Here is an 18,057-nt window from a genome sequence, read left to right as displayed (position 1 = left end):
ACCTCTAAGAAGAAGTACAATGTTAATAATCCAAAACAGGCAGTAATCATGCTCATTACAGGAAGTACTAAGTGGTCTGTGAATCTGTTTTGCTCTGAATCATCATTACTCAACATTGCACTATATTATCTTTAGGAGGCAACAATAACAATGTCAAGATCATCAATCTAAAAAATGCATTCAACATGTTTGTCTTCTCACCCCTGATCATTTTCTTTCTTTCCGGTCCTTTGTTTGAATAGTTCCATTCTTTCACTCTCAGAGTTTCTACTATTACTGTATATAAGGGAATATACCTTCACGTACTCTTGTGCAAAAAATAGACAACAAAGATAGCAATAAGTACATGGATTGAGAAAATAGAGCATACAATACACACATCTCGAATTTAAAAAGAAAAGTACAATTTTGTGTGATCGCTCTACGTCTCCCTCAACACTTATGGGTGGGCTGTCGAGAAGGGTTCACTTCAACGTTTTTCCCATCAACCCATGGCGCAAGAGATGGCACCAACACCTTCAGAGTCAGACATATGACATCTAGTGAAGCTATGCAGAGAGACAGGAAAACAAAGACTGTGTATCTCTGTAGTGCCAGAGACTGAAACACAGTGTGCCAGGTTATATTCAACCTGATTTGTTAGCATTTGAACATCCTTTATGAAACCCAAAAACTCTTAGCACTTTCAATGTCATTCACAGTGAGGGGGGAGATAACAGTGAATGTCACCCTTCTCTGATCTTTCAATCATCCACTTTCAATCTATCCCTGTCCCAGGGTTTTTGAGACAGCTTGGTGATGATGCCAGTAAAATGGAATCAATAGAATAAGGGAGAAACCGACCAGACAATCTCTTACCCCCTTGAACTTATGTACTCATGATTGATTTGTCCCTTGTCTCAAGAGAGGAGGCATTACAGCAAAGGAAACATGTGGTATGGTGTGTGCATGCGTACTTACTTGCGTGTGCGTGCATGCATACATGGATGCATATGTATGTGTGTGTACGGGCATGCTTGCATACATGTGTTTGGGTGTGTGTGCGTGTGTGTATGACGTACTTGCACACTAAGCCCAGTGATTGATGATCTGAAGCACACACATCATCAGTAAGGCATTTGTGAGGTGTGTGAGTCAGCTATCATCCCCCTTAGTCTCCCCCAGCATAGCCTACTGTGGCTGATTTATAGTAAATCATTAAAATCTGCTTATTATTGCAGCAGCTCATCACCCACCTCCTCCCTCAGTCCCCATAACCAGCCCCTCCCCCAACGCTGCCATTGGAGGGAGAGAGAGAGAGAGAGAGAGAGAGAGAGAGAGAGACCAATTCTTCAGAACCAAACAGGACTTTACCAGTCCTGACACACAGAAGCCATGCAAACAAAAATGAGTCTCTAGGACGTCCCCAGAACATCCTGAAGTGATCATCTAAAGTAGTCAGGACGTTGTGTCGTGGTTTTTGTCTAGGTCTCAGTGTTTTCCCAAGGACGTTTTTAGGATGTTCTTAGGACATTGTGTCATACATTTTAGTCAATCTAATTTAAAGTAATAATTGTATCCAACTCAAAATAACAAGTTCTCCCAGCAAAGGAATAGCATCTATTTCCCAATGTGTTGCTTGGCATGGCAAAGTAAAACATTGACGTTTACAGAAATGTATCCCAAAGAGACACACAAACAACCACACACACTTTCATAGCCTCGCTTGTGTGACACTGACAATGCAATGTGACGACCCAATGACAGGTGTATATTTGTCAAGGACGTGGCTGTCTCTTCAAATCAAGATACAGAACCAACCACTAGAGGAAACTTTCCACTTCTGAAGGTTGGGTCTGACATGATTTCATCAAAGAACGCTCACCGGTCTGTCCCTCAATACATAGAGATGCACAATAAAAGGGTTTGAGGGTCAAACCACATTTCTAGTGTAAGACATGTCTAGTGAATATCCTAGCATCCGTACTGTCAGCTAGCAGTGTATCATCTGGTAAAATAGATTTCAATTAGAGGTCATAACTCAAAGCTGTATCACATCCCCCGTGAAGTGCTTATAATGGAGTTTGCAGTGGTGCAGACGTTTATAACGCAAGACAGGTCTTATCTGCAAATAGCAGAGAGGAGGCCTCATACCCAAATTAACTACAGGGGTAAACAGACACGATTGGCTGAGCATTCGGCTGATACTCCATGTACGAATTGAACCTAACCGATTCAATGTCGGTCGTCAGCCTATACTTTTAATGCATTTTCTGCAAAAGGTGGGTAAACACTCGCACAGAATAAAAAAGGTGCGGAAACAGTTTTTACGTACATTTACCCTCCACTACACCACTGGTCATTCCTGTGTATGACAATGTGCATTTATTTATGTAGATTAGGTTCATCTCCCCATTATGTACGTGGGTTTTGGAATCCAAGCAAGCAAAGTTTCTCAGGGCCCACGCTCTCTCTCTATCTCTCTCTTTCTCCTACCTCCACCCCCTCTCTTCTCTCTCACATCAAAGCGTCTTCCCTCTTTCCAGCCTGTCTCTAAATCCCCCTGGAGGTTTAGAGCACAGGTGCAGGACTCGGGGGCTCCAGTCTGCAGCTTCTGTAACAGGAGAGGAACGTACACACAGAGAATTATCCAGCCTCCATTTCTCACACTGGCATAATCCTTGTGTTTTATTTGTAATTATTATTTTTTTATCTTGAGCTTGTGTTCTTTGGAAAACACTCAATCCCAGCCTCGGGACATGGGTGGCTGTGGGGAACAAATGTGTGCCTAGTTGCTGTTAACGAGCATTTGTTTCTTTGTAACTGTGACTAAACTCGCACGTCTCAGTTCTGTGGGAGGGAGCGTGTCTCCTTTTTTGACAGACAGGCCTTGACTGGATTCTGTACTTTAAGTCTCACACGGTCTTGTCATGTGTGACGTGTGGTATGTCAAAAGCATTCTGTACTCAGCCGCCTGGCCTGCATGTCTGTCAGTCATGTTGATATGGCGAACCATTATATCCCTGAATTGTTCTAATGTATAGACCATGTTTACCTCGACAAGATGTCCTTAGTCTTGAGATCTGACATGGAGAATGTGAGTATATTCTACAGTGGGCTTGGTTTCATCACACACTCTACCCTACCTGACAACTATTTCAGTATTCAGCAGATGTCACTGCAAGTACACTGAGGGTGTGTTTTTTCATCCAAGAGTTGAGACGTCTGAGGTTGTAAACTGTCAGGGGGGAAATCTGTTAAAACTGTGGCACTACGATGCCAACGGTCTTAAATAGTGTTTTCACAACTGTGCGAGCTAATTAGCATTAATTTTTCATGGGCAGTGTTCAGTGTGAGGAACACAGTGTCTGTGTCCGAAATGGCACCCTATTCCCATAGGGCTCTGGTCAAAAGTAGTACACTAATTATGGATAGGATTCCATTTGGGATGCACCCTGTGATTAGTGTTCCATTAGTTCTCATTACCTCTCCTGTCACACTGTTTCCTTTACTTCCTACAGGCTGATTAGCTCAACATGACCTGTCTCTTAGAACTAAGAGTTACAGTACTGTATGTGGTGGCCAACTGGAAAGAGATCATAATGTGAATGAAAGGTTGAGTGTATTACACTTGAAAACACAATTATGAGAGCGCTAACCCATATTTTAACTTGACAAACTTCTACTTTAACCTTTTTTTAAAGAGATGCTCAGAATGCGAATACTAAAGTAAGTGAATGAAAGGTGGAATGAGTAGGTTTACATTCCTGTAAGTAGTATTACACTTAAAAACACAGTTATGAGAGCGGTATCCCATTAAGTTGCATCAACTTTAACTTGACAAACTTTGAATGTCCTCGAGGTTCCTTCACATCTTTACTTTGTTGCACATCAGTGCTGAACATGTTATGACTATTTTCCCCATCAGATGTAGTCAAAGGTTAATTGTTTGGGAGTGAGAAATGACATTTCCTCCAGGGTCTGATGGAGACAAGTATATTTCTGGATCTTACACAAAATGTATTAACAAGGTAAGCGTCATACATACAGGTGGAAAACAAAATACAACCCACGTTCGTGGTCTCCTCTGCTTCTGCTGAACTGAGTAGTGAACCTCTCTCAGTATGACATTGGCTTTGGTGCAAGATGACACCTGAAACATTAATCACGATTAGGAGTAATTAAAAAAGCTGATTAATGGGGTATGCTTTAAGGGAAATTGTACGTAATTAAGAGTTTGACATGACAAGGTTTGGGGTGATGTATACTGAGTCAGGTGTGTGTGTGTGTATGTAAGTTTGTTCACAGAGTTTGTTCAAAGACACAGGTTTTAATAGTCCCTCTAAACTCTGTGTCCTCTGTCACACATCATCCCACCCCAGGCAGGTAGGATAGGGTAGGGTACAGCATGGCCAGGTTTGGCAAGGCCTGGGCAAGGTATTAACAGATATGACAGGTCTCTGATTACCCAGTCAGCTGGGCCTTGTCACCTGTCAGGTACAGAGATGGAGGGATGAGTGAGCAGAGAGAGGGAGGGGGAGGGAGGAGAGGAGGAGCGGGACAAGACAGAAAGAGAGGAAGAGAAGGAGGAGTGGATTTGAGAGAATTCGAGGAATCACCAATGACAACAGACAGCACAAACATTAAATACATAGATGCAAATAATTTCCTCATACTGCACACAAGCAAACCTCACAGGGACTTAACATATGCAAGAGTCCCCTGCAAAGTTGTTGTGATCTCCTTCAATACCAGCACAGATCATTTCCCAGAAAGACAGACAGACAGACAGACAGACAGACAGACAGACAGACAGACAGACAGACAGACAGACAGACAGACAGACAGACAGACAGACAGACAGACAGACAGACAGACAGACAGACAGACAGACAGACAGACAGACAGACAGTTGAAACCCAAGGAATTGTGGGGATTAAGCGGCACCCATGTCTCGGAAAGAAAGAAAGAAGTGAATGTGAGGGAGGGAGGGGGAGGGGGAGGGGGAGAGTGTGGGCTGCCAGGCAGTGAGGGAGAGCAGGAGAGGAGAGCTTTGACAGACATGTCTCGCCCAGGCTGACAGCTCCGTCAATAGCCCCGGGATGGCCGCCCTGATTGACAGCTAACAGGTGGCTGGCTGAATGGAGTTGTCAGACCACCTGTCAATCAAACACATCGCCGTGGTTACTACGGCCAGCTGCAGACACACAGCTGCCCAAGGTGAGCTCTTGTTCTACAGTCGGAATATTGGCACACCGGTGGAGCTGCCGCCTGCCTTATTCATACTAACATTACCGTAGATAGCCACTACTGTGTGTGTGTGTGTGTGTGTGTGTGTGTGTGTGTGTGTGTGTGTGTGTGTGTGTGTGTGTGTGTGTGTGTGTGTGTAGGGCTTACTTTATTAAAATGGGCCAATATATAGTAAGTAGGCTGATACACTGAGTGTACAAAACATTGAGGACACCTTTATAATATTGAGTTGCACCCCCCTTTTTGCCCTCAGAACAGCCTCAATTTGTTGGGGCATGGACTCTACAAGGTGTCGAAAGCGTTCCACAGGGATGCTGGCCTATGTTGACTCCTATGCGTCCCACAGTTGTGTCAAGTTAGCTGCATATCCTTTGGGTGGTGGACCATTCTTGTTGAGCGTGAAAACCCCAGCAGTGTTGCAGTTCTTGACACAAACCGCTGCGCCTGGCACCTACTACCATACCCCGTTCAAAGGCTCTTAAATATTTTGTCTTGCCCATTCACGCTCTGAATGGCACACATACACAATCCATGTCTCAATTGTCTCAATGCTTCAAAATCCTTCTGTGACATGTCTGCCGCCCTTCATCTACACTGATTGAAGTGGATTTAAAAAGTGACATCGATAAGGGATCATACAGCTTTCACCTGGATTCACCTGGTCGGCAGGCTATGTCATGGAAAGAGCAGGTGTTCTTAATGTTTTGTATACTCAGTGTATACATTTATGGATGGTTTATCATCTTTGATTTGTAATGCATTTCAGCGCATCCGTGACATCAATGAATCTACACAGTTTTCCATTTCCTTGGTTCCCCTTAATTGAGCATTGTTGCATTGTTCCACAGAAGAAGGCATGAAGCATTGGAGTTAATGGGAGATAATGATACGTGTGTGAGGCTTTACCCCCCGAGTGGAATAGAGAACAAATGGAAGCATTCTACTCCATTACATCTGCCATGATTACACCCTGAACATCTGGTGTAGGATTCTGACTGATAACTGTTCTGAAGAACTCATATCAGGAGATATTAACAAAAACACAGGCATTTACACTGCGTGAAAGAGCATAGCTTGGGGGAGTTAGTTTGGTGCCTGCTCACGATCCGACAATCAGTCAGTGTTGAGCTGATAGATTAATGTGGGTAAATATAAATCATCATGACACTGAGTATAAATGAAGTAAAAAGCACTCAATCGCTCCGTGCTACACATACCACAAAACACTTTATTATAGGCCGTTTGTTTTTTACAGATAAATATATTTTGAAGTCCACACTGGAATGTACATCAACTTTTTTTTTAATCTCTTCCAACTCCATCTCCAACAACAACCCTATCCTCCGTCTCTCATCCTTCACACGCCAAACTAAACGACATGTCAGTGATTTCTAAATGTCTATATGTAGTTGCCATAACAACATCAAGTCCCACACAGTGACGTCATGGTGATATCTCTCACAGTGGGTGTAGGCCTAGGGGTGTCTCCCAAGCACATGATGCTTTGGGGCAGGTAGGAGGAACCAGCGGAGCCTTCCTGGGAGGACACAGGGGCGTTGGTATGGATCCGGCGCAGGCGTCTGTCTGGGTACAGGCTGCTGTCGAAGGGCCTGCGGTGGACACACAGGACATGGGTTTTCAGGTTACCCTTCTGGGTGGCGCTGTAAGGGCAGTACCTGCACTGGAAAGGCTTCCCACCTGGCAGAGAGGAAAGCATTGCTTTAGACAAATCAACCTCCCAGCCCTCCCTCATTCATTGTCTTTACTACTGCCAACTCTGTTGTGCCAACTGTTTACTGGTAATCATAAAATATTGTAGACTAAATCATAATAACACCAGCAGTGGAATAAGGGAGAAAATGATTCTGTTTTCACTTTGGGAACTCCATCCCCATGTGTTCCACATATACTGTAATTCCACCTCTGACTAGTACTACATGCTACAGGTGTGGTTTCTTCATTTGACCAGTTCTCACAGCAGGAAAACAATCCTGCAGCAACAGGAAATGTGAAATATTGTGTGGATTATAATTAATGGCCATTTGTGTTGGGGTTTGATTCATTTTAGTTAGGGCAAATCAATTCAAATTACAAACTTTAGAAGCCTTTTTAAACCTCGACCTCTTTAAACACTACAAGTTTGCATTTCCTGCAACAACAGGGGGATCAAATTAAGACATCTGTACATACTACTTTCATTGGCAACAGAAACACACACACTTCCTGGGCTCATGGTGGTGATGAGTATTGGGCTGATGAATGACAGACATCTGCAGCTGGCTTCACTAAGGCCTGCGAAAGCTTCCTGTCTGTTCCTCTCTCTCTCTCTCTCTCTCTCTCTCTCTCTCTCTCACTCAGATAGTTGTGTGCCTAGACACAAATGACCATAACACACCAATGTCCTCTATTACTTGCTTGCAGTACTGTCTTATTTAAACAAGCACTTTACACCCAATTTGAAGACCAAAGCATTGAATCTCATCTGACACATTTCCGCTGGATTATACTCTGTTTTTACTTTGACACCAACACAATGTCTATTTCAGGCTCTGTTACTTCACCACTACAGCGCCATGCTTCCTTTCCTTCTAAAAACCCTGGGACTTCTTCTATCATTCATGATTACAGTAAACCGTTATGAGATGGTTATGGGATGATGTCATATGACATCACTTCCCAAAACACAAGCTGCCATAACCTTTTAACCTCTCTCCTCCTCTCCCTTCTCCTGTAGGCTATGAAACTGAAAGCTCTCTTTCACATCTACATAAAAAGTCATTTTGGGGAAAAATGTAAAAAGCCCACAGAAGGTGTTGGGCAATAAAAGTTAATGCTCCATCTGTTGGTGTATAATAACCTGCTGGTTATAAAGGACACATATTTAGTCAGCAGTACAGGAAATGAGACTGAGTGACACATCTGAATACCCTCTGAATATCACTAACCTCTCTGTCTGATAAGCAACATATGTCTGAATATCACTGACCTGTCTGTCTGATATACAACATGTCTGAATATAATCTTGGAAACCCAGAACTAAAATCTTGCATAAATGCACTAGATGTTACGTATTCTGTCCATGAAAGACTAATCTGAATATCACTGACCTGTCTGTCTGAATATCACTGACCTGTCTGTCTGATATACAACATGTCTGAATATAATCTTGGAAACCCAGAACTAAAATCTTGCATAAATGCACTAGATGTTACGTATTCTGTCCATGAAAGACTAATCTGAATATCACTGACATGTCTATCTGAATATCACTGACCTGTCTGTCTGAATATCACTGACCTGCCTGACTGAATATCACTGACCTGTCTGTCTGAATATCACTGACTTGTCTGTCTGAATATCACTGACCTGTCTGTCTGAATATCACTGACCTGCCTGACTGAATATCACTGACCTGCCTGACTGAATATCACTGACCTGTCTGTCTGAATATCACTGACCTGTCTGTCTGAATATCACTGACCTGTCTGTCTGAATATCACTGACCTGTCTGTCTGAATATCACTGACCTGCCTGACTGAATATCACTGACCTGTCTGTCTGAATATCACTGACCTGCCTGACTGAATATCACTGACCTGTCTAATTGACACTGGGAGCTAAGATATAATTACTTTACTCATTTAAAAGCTTTGCCATTGTATTGGAAGAAGAAAAAAAATACATTTAAACCCTGACTTGGCTGAATTGATGTAATACATAGTTTAATGCAGAATTAAATATGTTTGGAACAGGTCAGGGCAGTACATTTGGTTAACCATATGTTTCAAGGAAATCAAATTACTACCAAATTTACTTTTTCTTAGAACCATTACAAAATGCAAGTCATTTTTTTACCCACATTAAGCAACATCAGCAAATAATACGATATAAAGCCAGTCTTATCCCTACACGTATAGTGCTTTCCCTATCTCTCCCCTCTTTCTCTCTCCTCTTCCTGTCTCGTACATTCTTTCTTCCTGGTATTTCCCTCCCACTGGAGGAGAGGGGAGGTCCAGGACAGGGCAACCTCCAAATAAGTTCCATTAATCACAGGCCACAGTCTAATGTAACTAATATTTTACAATTAGAGGAGACAGGACTGAGCCCAGGGCCATCCATCTCCCCAGCGCATGATCATCCATTCATAGGCTACACACTAGCCTGAGACCTAACCAGCTCACACACACATTTACCAGGAAACAAGAAAGGATGGGAGAAGGGGAGGGAGAGGGAGAAAGTATATGTGTGAGTGTGTGTGTGTGTTGCAGGCAGAGATAATGACCATGATGACAGTGGCGGGGCTGTGGGGGCCAGAGGAGCTGAATGGTGACGGATGACACAGCGCGGAGCTCTGATGGCACACAGACAGTGAGTGATGACTGCACATCATTCCCAGCGCTCCACCCTTCATTATCTCTATGGGGAGACCCAGTCACAAAGGCAGCCCGCTCTGCCTGCCCTCTCTCTGCCCTCAAACGACATCTGCTCACAGAGACAGCCACACTAGCCTTCTTCTTTCACCTCTCTGTCTCGCCATCTATCTCCATCTATGCTCCCTCTCTCGCTCTCTTTCTCACTCTGTGTTTCTCTGTCTCTCTCTGTCATCCTTTCAGTAGAGGGTTTACACCCGGCAGACAATGAGGTAATGACTCTATCCCCTTTCAAATCAGCTCTTTTCTTTATTTTTCTTTCTTTCATTCTTAGATAATCCGCTCTGTATCAATCTACTCGTATTCACCAAGCCTCACGTGTTGGGAGGCCCAATCTGATGTCTCCCATATGTGGAGGATGTGGTATGCAAGAGTCGCTGTCCTCTCATCTATTCTCTCATATCGGATGAAACTCCTTTGTCAATAACATTCCGTATATACTGCATTATCTAATGACACATTAAATAGCAACGGACAGTGAACTAACGTGTAAATATTTCCTAACATGGCATGATGCCTTGAGCAAAGTAAACATGTAACCACAGCTATATGATTATATCGCCATCTAGTGGCTATGGTTGGGAGATGTAGTGACAGGGCATTAGCCATGAGGGAGGACTCTATATGAAACTAATGAGCATGCAGACAGATTCATCCAGGGGTCACCATCTGGCCAATTACCACTGTTGGCACACTGTGTCCGACCTGAACTGTCATCGCACACACATGGCAAATCACTCCATGTCCACGGTGCCCTGCAATATGTCACAGAGTGACTAGACCTAGACCACAGTATGGGGACATAGGGATAGGAGGCAGTTACTTGACAATGCCACCTAGTTAATACTGCAAACAGGGCAGGCAGAAGTAGTTGGCGTGATGAGAACGATGTCTGACTGGCCACCTGCTTGTTGTTTGTAGTTAGAGCAGCCAGGTCACCCGTGATACAAGTCAGTATTCGACGTCCATCCATGTCTGAGGACGTCGGGAGATAATGCGGAAACCAGACACTAGGGGCAACAGTGAGCGCTGTTAACTTTCATAGGTTTCGTAAGCATCTGCCTCTGGTGCCAAAGGTTGTATGTTTGTATCCAGCGATAGAAGGTTGTTTTTGAAATAATTTCAATAAAGTACTACTGGAATTTATATATAAACGCCTGGAATATTTCAATTTTGGAGAATCTCTTATAAAACGGATTAAAGTCATGTATAGTAACCCTAGGTGTAAAATAGTAAATAATGGCTACTTCACAGAAAGTATTAAAATGTCAAGAGGAGTAAAACAAGGTTGTCTATTTATTATGGCCATTGAAATGTTATTGATTAAAATCAGATTCAACAATAATATCAAGGGGTTATAAATCATGGGCTATTTGGAGTATCTTGATAATTTTTGTAACCTCTCTGGATTACAACCAAATTATGATTGGATTGGGGTGGACCACTAAAAAATACAATTTTTACATTACCGCGAAGTTTACCCCAAAAATTGTCTGCCGGTGATGTGGACATACTCGGTATACATATCCCGAAAGAAAGAAATGAACTCACAACAATCCTTTTTTTACCCCCTTTTTCTCCCCAATTTTGTGATTGCGATCTTGTCTCATCGTGGCAACTCCCCATTGGGCTCAGGAGAGGTAAAGGTGGAGTCATGCGTCCTCCAAAACATGACCCGCCTAACCAGACTTCTAAACACCCACTCTCTTAACCCGGAAGCCAGCTGCACCAATGTGTCGGAGGAAACACCGGTCAACTGACGACTGAAGTCAGCATGCAATCGCCCGGCCCACCACAAGGAGTCGCTAGAGTGCGACGAGCCAAATAAAGCCCCTCCAGCCAAACCCTCCCCTAACCCGGACAACGCTGGGCCAATTGTGCGCCGCCCTATGGGACTCCCGGTCACAGACAGTAATGACACAGCCTCGGATCGAACCCCAGGCTGTAGTTGACGCCACAACACTGTGATGCAGTGCCTTAGACCGCTGCGCCACTCGGGAGGCAACCACAATACATTTTTTTATAGAAAGTTAGCAAAAATAGATACGATTTTGCCACCATGGAAAGGAAAATACCTGTCTATTTGTGGAAAAATCCCCCTGATAAACTCTTTAGTCATATCCCAGCCTATTTATAAAATGAATTCGGAGGGCAGAAATGATTAAATATTAAAGCATTAGACCTCTCACTAAAGGCTTCGTCATACAAAAGTTATACTTAAATCCAAACTGGTTCTCTAGCAGATTAGTAAGAATGTCTCACCCCATGTTCAAGAATGGCCTTTTTCCCTTTATGCAGATTACAACCATTCACTTTCGTTTATTTGAAAATGAAATAATCTCCAAAATATCGTTATTTTTAAAACAAATAATTTGACCAACTTGGGACATTTTGTTAGTCCCCATGAGGTCAAATGCTATTTCTATGGGGTTTAGCGTAAAGGTTAGAATGAGTGTTAGGGTTAGAATTATGTTAAGGGTTAGGGTTAAGAGCTAGGGTTAGGGTTAGTTTTAGGGTTAGGGTCAATGGTTAGGTTTTTTGGTTAGGGTAACAGAACGGGTTAGGGTTAGAGGTTAGGGCAAATAGGAATTTGAATCGGACTGAATTGTGTGCCCCCACAAGGTTAGCTGTCTGGACAAGACTGTGTGTGTGTGTGTGTGTGTGCGTAACGATGTGCGCTGAGTGTCGGGAAGCAAGTTCAGGGAGTGAGTGTTTTAATAAATAAAGAAACAGGAACAATGCACAGGAACAGAAACAATAACGGCTGGGGAAGGAACCAAAGGGAGTGACATACAGTTGAAGTTGGAAGTTTACATGCACTTAGGTTGGAGTCATTAAAACTCGTTTTTCAACCACTCCACAAATGTATTGTTAACAAACTATAGTTTTGGCAAGTCGGTTAGGACATCTACTTTGTGCATGACACAAGTAATTTTCCCAACAATTGTTTACAGACAGATTATTTAACTTATAATTCACTGTATCACAATTCCAGTGGGTCAGAAGTTCACATACACTAAGTTGACTGTGCCTTTAAACAGCTTTGAAAATTCTAGAAAATTATGTAATGACTTTAGAAGCTTCTGATAGGCTAATTGACATCATTTGAGTCAATTGGAGGTGTACCTGTGGATGTATTTCAAGGTCTACCTTCAGACTCTGTGCCTCTTTGCTTGACATCATGGGAAAATCAAAAGAAATCAGCCAAGACCTCAGAAAACAAAATTGTAGACCCCCACAAGTCTGGTTCATCCTTGGAACAAATTTCTAAACGCCTGAAGGTACCACGTTAATCTGTACAAACAATAGTACGCAAGTATAAACAGCATGGGACCACGCAGCCGTCATACCGCTCAGGAAGGAGACACGGTCTGTCTCCTAGAGATGAACGTACCAGAACAACAGCAAAGGACCTTGTGAAGATGCTGGAGGAAACAGGTACAAAAGTATCGATATCCACAGTAAAACAAGTCCTATATCAACATAACCTGAAAGGCCGCTCAGCAAGAAAGAAGCCACTGCTCCAAAACTGCCATAAAAAAGCCAGACTGCACATGGGGACAAAGATTGTACTTTTTGGAGAAATGTCCTCTGGTCTGATGAAACAAAAATAGAACTGCTTGGCCAAACTGACCATCGTTATGTTTAGAGGAAAAAGGGGGAGGCTTGCAGGCCGAAAAACACCATCCCAACCATGAAGCACAGGGGTGGCAGCATCATGTTGTGGGGGTGCTTTGCTGCAGGAGGGACTGGTGCACTTCACAAAATAGACGGCATCAGGAGGATGGAAAATTATGTAGATATATTGAAGCAACATCTCAAGACATCAGTCAGGAAGTTAAAGCTTGGTCGCAAATGGGTCTTCCAAACGGACAATGACCCCAAGCATACTTCCAAAGTTGTGGCAAAATGGCTTAAGGACAACAAAGTCAAGGTAATGGAGTGGCCATCACAAAGCCCTGACCTCAATCCCATAGAAAATTTGTGGGCAGAACTGAAAAAGCGTGTGCGAGCAAGGAGGCCTACAAACCTGACTCAGTTACACCAGCTCTGTCAGGAGGAATGGGCCAAAATTCACCCAACTTATTGTGGGAAACTTGTGGAAGGCTACCCGACCCGTTTGACCCAAGTTAAACAATTTAAAGGCAACGCTACCAAATACTAATTGAGTGTATGTAAACTTCTGACCCACTGGGAATGTGATGAAAGAAATAAAAGCTGAAATAAATCATTCTCTCTACTATTATTCTGACATTTCACATTCTTAAAATAATGTGGTGATCCTAACTGACCTAAGACAGGGAATTTTTACTAGGATTAAATGTCAGGAATTGTGAAAAACTGAGTTTAAATGTATTTGGCTAAGGTGTATGTAAACTTCCAAAGCATCCTTCACTCATGCTGCCAAACATACCCTCGTAAAACTGACTATCCTACCGATCCTTTACTTCGGCGATGTCATTTACAAAATAGCCTCCAACACCCTACTCAGCAAATTGGATGCAGTCTATCACAGTGCCATCCGTTTTGTCACCAAAGCCCCATATACTACCCACCACTGTGACCTGTATGCTCTCGTTGGCTGGCCCTCGCTTCATATTGGTCGCCAAACCCACTGGCTCCAGGTCATCAATAAGGCTTTGCTAGGTAAAGCCCTGCCTTATCTCAGCTCACTGGTCACCATAGCAGCACCCACCCGTAGCACGTTCTCCAGCAGGTATATTTCACTGGTCATCCCCAAAGCCAACTCCTCCTTTGGCTGCATTTCCTTCCAGTTCTCTGCTGCCAAAGACTGGAACGAATTGCAAAAATCACTGAAGCTGGAGTCTTATATCTCCCTCACTAACTTTAAGCATCAGCTGTCAGAGCAGCTTACCGATCATTGCACCTGTACACAGCCCATCTGTAAATAGCCCACCCAACCTCATCCCCATATTGTTTTTGTTTTTGCTCCTTTGCACCCCAGTATCTCTACTTGCACATTCATATTCTGCACATCTATCACTCCAGGGTTTAACTGCTAAATTGTAATTATTTCACCACTATGGCCTATTTATTGCCTTACCTCCCTAATCTTACTACATTTGCAGACAATGTTTATAGATTTTTCTATTGTGTTATTGACTGTATGTTTGTTTATCCCATGTGTAACTCTGTGTTGTTTGTGTCGCACTGCTTTGCTTTATCTTGGCCAGGTCGCAGTTGTAAATGAGAACTTGTTCTCAACTGGCCTACCTGGTTAAATAAAGGTGAAATAAAATAACAAATAAAATACCAGTAGATGGCGTAGTATAGGCTTGGGCCTTCAGCAAATGACTTGTCTGAGAATGATAAAGGCACAGATGAGCCTTGTCTAGAATAACCGACTGAGGTGCAAAATAAAAAGTATTTTTGTTTTAGGCTAGGCTTATTTTGTTATCTAAATATGTCATGCTGTTGTGTCTTATTTAATAGCCATATAATTGCATAATTAATTTATATAGCCTACTGTTGTGATCATGTAACCTAATGAATCACACTTTTTCCAGTATTTGGGAGCACGGACTGTAGGCCTTATATTAGGCATTTTGACTGTTGTATTAGTGAATTCCTCTCTGTGTGTAGGCTCTGTGTGTAGGCCATGTGTATTGCACAACCCCATCACGCAGAGGCTATATCCATATCAATAAATGAGACAAAACAAAATATTGATTAAGTATTGGCTATAACCTGTCCTGAGCGAAATAGCCAAGGGGCCCCAAATGGTCAAAACTATCCATATGGCCTATTCTTATTGCCAGATCTGTTGTCCCTATCAGCCACTGCATGTGCTTCTTCGACTATTTTGTTGAAAATCTATTAGGAGGCTATAATTATAGGCCTGTGAGGTAAGGTCTCTTGTTAAGGGGAGCCCTGTAATAAAAACAGTTATAAAACAGAAACAGAGTTCTAAAATTATTCTGCAAGACACCAGTACCCCAAATAATAGCCTGAAATGCAATACCTCCAAGTTGAAGGCCTACTTTTTATTTGGATATGCCTAAACTAAACATTGACTTGAAGTGATAGGCTAAAGAACTTTAGAGAATTTAGATAATTTTAAATACACACATGGATTTCAACAAACAAATGGATAAGACTGTTATATTCTCTTTGATTTAGTTCCTATTGCAACTCAGACAAATGACTGAATTGATGACATACTGACTGACTGAACTGAATAAAATATTACTTAAATGTTCAAATATGTTGGAATGATGAGTTTCACGCACCATACATGCTCTGCACTTTATTGGCTAGTAGGCAAATAGGCCTACATTAGGGTATAATGACTCTATGGCTCCAGAAGGGCATCCTTTGAGGCTGATGGGTGCTTTTACGAAGACGCATTGTGCTGTAGTGCTGCATAGAGATCACAAGCTCTTCAACTGGCCAGCAGTGTCGTGATGGTGGGAAGAGCCTATAGGGAGACTAAGACCACTGCAACAGAGTTATTGTAAGTGTGGAAATAAGTTTATGCCAGATTTAGCCTACGTCCTCTCTCTTGTTAATTTCAATGTCCATATGTTCATGACCCGATTCATATAAATCGTGTCAAATTATTTAAAATTCATATTAACCCCTCCTGCAGAATATGCTTTGGCAAGATGTTGAGTGATGAAATAAACATAAAAATATTCTAGAATTTTTATTTATTTTGAGTGGCAAAGACTCCAGTGGTCATGCATAATTCATAGATTCACCAAACATCTGTTATTATTCTGTTTCATTATTCCTGGTATACACTACTGTTAATGATTTATTATTCCTGGTAGATACTACTGGTTATGATTCATTATTCCTGGTATATACTACTGGTAATGATTCATAATTCCTGGTATATACTACTGGTTATGTTTCATTATTCCTGGTATATACTACTGGTTATGATTCATTATTCCTGGTAGATACTACTGGTAATGATTCATTATTCCTGGTAGATACTACTGGTAATGATTCATTATTCCTGGTAGATACTACTGGTAATGATTCATTATTCCTGGTATATACTACTGGTTATGTTTCATTATTCCTGGTAGATACTACTGGTTATGATTCATTATTCCTGGTAGATACTACTGGTTATGACTGCAGACAGAGCCCAGAGAATAGGATGGTGCAATATTGAATTAGTCATATTTTGATACGTGTATGCATGGGGATGTCCACATCACCCAGAGATATACCCATGCTGTACAGATACACCTAGCGGACTGAAACTTCACCGTTGTAGGCATAATACAGCTAGTGCTATCTAGACTTGTGCTGGCAAACAAATCCATTACATTAGCTACCTACATGTTAAGTAAACTCAGCTGAGGAGTAATAGAGACTTTTAACTTGAAAACATGCAGGATACCTCTTTCAGGTTTCCCTGACTTCCGTTTTTTTTATACTGTGTTATGCTTGTTTGCATAGCACTCCTCACAGGCAGTTTGGTGTACTTTGTTTTTAACTGCCAAAACTCTGAAAGGTACTATTGTACTTCAGAATTGCAACACAAGATTTGTTCAAGCCTAAAATGTTTGTCCGTAATCGTAGCATGGTGTTTGTATGTTCACATATGAAATTTCACGTTTACGTTTCATGTTTCACACATTGCCATTGCTTTTCTTACGATCCTAACAATTTACGCATGGATTTTCTTACGATCCTAACGATATGTACATTTCGGCAGGTATCTAGCTCCATTCATCTCTCCCTGTCAAACATATGTGCAGTGTATGTGTACATTAAATTATACAGCGCGCATGGCTTGAGCGAGGATTTTCGTTTGCAGGATAGGTTAAGCACAGTTTCGACATGGTGGGATCTTTTTGTGTCAGTATAATTAATTGTGCAAGAAATGGCGTTGGAAATGACTTTATGCGCAAATATTGATATAATAACCATCATATCGAAAGTAAACTTGGAGTCACACGATGATATGTTGTGTGGTCCTCCCACTACGACTCCGAAAATCATGCAGTTTATTTGTCTACATATGAAATAAGTTATGATGAACTTCACAGGTTGGTGAAAGTGCACGGTGTTGAGTTTGATGCTTCTTACCAATAAATATCAAGAGTCGTATTCTAGGTGACATGATGAACAATCCTTGGCTGCCGTTTGACAAATACAAATAATGTAATAATAATAATAATATCCATAATAATCTCATCATGTAGGTAGCCTACCCGCACTGTATCTGCGAGCTGTTGGTAAGAGCGCATGTGCCAAGACCAGATTGGGCACATTTGCTATGTAATGCAAAAGTTTTTGTGACAAAATCAAATAGGGTTGAACGTGCAATGGAAACCCATTTAACTTGTATTTTTTAATCGGTACGTTGGAATTTAACCGCAAAAGTGTTTTTTTTTGTGCTCTACGTCATCACGCA

At 42.0% G+C, this 18,057-nt stretch overlaps 1 protein-coding gene across 1 annotated transcript in view; it reads right to left on the bottom strand.

Moving 5' to 3' along the window:
- Positions 1-6,429: 6,429 nt before the first annotated feature.
- LOC106573268 (zinc finger protein 536) overlaps positions 6,430-18,057 on the bottom strand; it is a 42,206-nt gene continuing 30,578 nt past the window's right edge. The window contains exon 5 of the mRNA XM_014148177.2: positions 6,430-6,927. Within this exon, the coding sequence (XP_014003652.2) occupies positions 6,653-6,927 (275 nt within the window). The 3' untranslated portion in view covers positions 6,430-6,652. The remainder of the gene's footprint in view (positions 6,928-18,057) is intronic.

The sequence above is a fragment of the Salmo salar genome, chromosome ssa16 (genome assembly GCF_905237065.1).
Source record: "Salmo salar chromosome ssa16, Ssal_v3.1, whole genome shotgun sequence".
NCBI lineage: Eukaryota > Metazoa > Chordata > Actinopteri > Salmoniformes > Salmonidae > Salmo > Salmo salar.
The sequence above is the reverse complement of the archived record's forward strand: the minus strand, read 5'-3'. Positions and strand labels throughout refer to the sequence as shown.